The 2,156-nt window shown below is 45.1% G+C and overlaps 1 protein-coding gene across 1 annotated transcript; it reads right to left on the reverse strand.

The window, feature by feature from the left end:
* Nucleotides 1–809: 809 nt before the first annotated feature.
* Nucleotides 810–1,834, reverse strand: LOC131223065 (dynein light chain 1, cytoplasmic-like). Its single transcript, XM_058218352.1, has 2 exons — nt 1,527–1,834; nt 810–1,307 (listed from the first exon to the last, which is right to left on the reverse strand). Exons 1-2 carry the CDS (start codon nt 1,662–1,664, stop codon nt 1,167–1,169), a joined length of 279 nt encoding a protein of 92 aa, XP_058074335.1. The 5' UTR covers nt 1,665–1,834; the 3' UTR covers nt 810–1,166.
* Nucleotides 1,835–2,156: the final 322 nt, after the last annotated feature.

Here is a 2,156-nt window from a genome sequence, read left to right on the forward strand (position 1 = left end):
AATAGGATTTTAGGGGTAGACGTTCAATCAGTGCTGTTTTCCCATGGTGTGGTCCACATGAGATTTTTAATCTGCCCCCTTTTCTTTGAAAAAGTTATAATGACGTGTAAAAATGGATGGACGGTGTGGATAAAACACAGAGATCATGGTGGGCCCATATAGCACCGACCACTAGCCAAACCGAGTCCGGATTGGATTCCAGTTTGGACCTGGGTGGAACCATGGTCCAGTGATCAAGACCATTGGTCAGTTGGGCCTCACCAACGAAGCGCATGTGTAACATCCGAGCCATCCATCAGCTGACGCCCGCAGCGTAGATGGGGTTACACAAAAGAAGGCCATTTCATCTATCTCATGGGCAACGGTATTCGGCATCTGCATGGCTTGGGCAACCTGATGGACGGCTTGGATGTCGCACCATCTCGTTGCACCGGTACCTGCTTAATGGTGCGAGGAGCTGGTTTAGACACGTGTGCTGGATTAGCCCGACCGCTTTGGTACACTCCTCGGAATTGCCAATGCAGGCGCAGAAAGTGGGAGCATCCGAGAAACCGAAGAGGTGGGCCCCACCATGTGGATGTCCCGGCTCAAAAAATCAGGTTGCCCCCTCTCATTTCAGTTGGGCGAGTGCTAAACCGTCCATCTCTTTCCCTGAACTGTGCCCCACCTGGGGAACGAACTGGCCTGATTTCTGGGCCAGGGCATCTAAGCAACCGTCCCCAGCCGTTAGACGGCAGGGATGCTGCACACGTAATCTGCGTTAGTACGTGTGAAGGAAATGCACACTAGTAACATACGATACACATACATACAGAAGCTGTAGAAAAGCTTCATTACAGCACTACAGTACTCCTCTATACATACATCAGGAGCCGTAGAAAAGCTCCATTAAAGCATTACAGTACTGCTCTTTCCTTTCTTACATGCAGTTTTTATGGAATCAAAAGATCCCAAGTCGTGATTTTTGGACATTTTTATCCCTTCTCTATTCAATACAACCCCACCAAGACCACAGAAGAAGAGGGGTATTTTGGGAAATAGAAAGATGTTTTTGATGAGAATACAAGGACCCAAGTGGGGATTTTTGGACATTTTACCCCCTTTCTCTAATTAATACAACCGCACCAAAGCCAGAGAAGGGGTATTTTGGGAAATAGGAAAGATGGTCAAGAGGCCCCTTTGAAGATGAGGAAATTGAGAGTCTCCAAACAGAAGTAGATGAAGGTTCCTTGAGTGTGTGTGAAGAAGCAACCGAAATTCGAGCCCACCACGCATTGCCAACCAGACCCATATTTTTTGTCGAATTCCTACACAGATTTTTGGCTACACGTGAGAAAAATTGCAAGAATGTATGGTTTTTTTTCTTTTTCAGGAGATGATATTTCCACGCCCAATGAGTTGATGTTTCCACCCCAGCAGAGATTAGTTGGATGTAGGATTTTAGAAGTAATGGTCAAATAACGCTTGTGGGGTGTTGGGTGGACGTATCAATCTTTGGGGGGTGAGATGTCAGTTTTTGGGAATACCTTTTTGATGTGGGCAGCAATGCTTTTGCAATCGAGAACATCGTAGAGGTCGAGAGCTTGAGAGGCAGCGGTCATGGCTTGTAGCTGCATCTTCACTGGCATGTCTGTGTCTTGGACTAGAGCTTTCCCTTCCAACATCTCTCTCTCGCTCTCTCTCTCTCTCTCAGATAAATGAGCAAAACCCAGATGGGATTTTCACCTTTTCTATACTAAAACACAGAAATCTCTCTCTCTGTCTCTCTCTCTCTCTCTATTCAGATAAATGAGCAAAACCCAGATGGGATTTTGACTTTTTCTATCCGAAAACATACAAATCTCTCTCTCTCTCCTCTCTCTCTCTCTCTCTCTCTCATATACACGTTTCAAGCGGCAATAATGCTGAGGATAAAGATGGTGAGGCAGAAAATAAATCTTGTATTTAATTAAATGGGAGAAGTCGTCCAGTGCTCTCAAGTGCACCATAAGTTATTGTGCGATTAGTTGCATAATAACAGGTACACAGTCCTATCTGTCGATCATGACCGTCCATTAGGGTTAATCACCAAATAATACTCCATCTCAAAAATTTCACACTTGATTGGACGATTCTAACCATCTGATGAATGTAAAATGGACTAACTGGGATTTGTG

The sequence above is a fragment of the Magnolia sinica genome, chromosome 13, assembly GCF_029962835.1.
Source record: "Magnolia sinica isolate HGM2019 chromosome 13, MsV1, whole genome shotgun sequence".
Taxonomy (NCBI): Eukaryota; Viridiplantae; Streptophyta; class Magnoliopsida; order Magnoliales; family Magnoliaceae; genus Magnolia; species Magnolia sinica.

What these genes read in the sequence shown, in the direction of transcription:
- LOC131223065 (XM_058218352.1), bottom strand. Translation starts at nt 1,664, where the DNA reads ATGTTGGAAGGGAAAGCTCTAGTCCAAGACACAGACATGCCAGTGAAG. An exon ending in TTGCTGCCCACATCAAAAAG is followed by an intron (nt 1,308 to 1,526) that starts GTATTCCCAAAA and finishes AAATCTGTGTAG; the next exon opens with GAATTCGACAAAAAATATGG.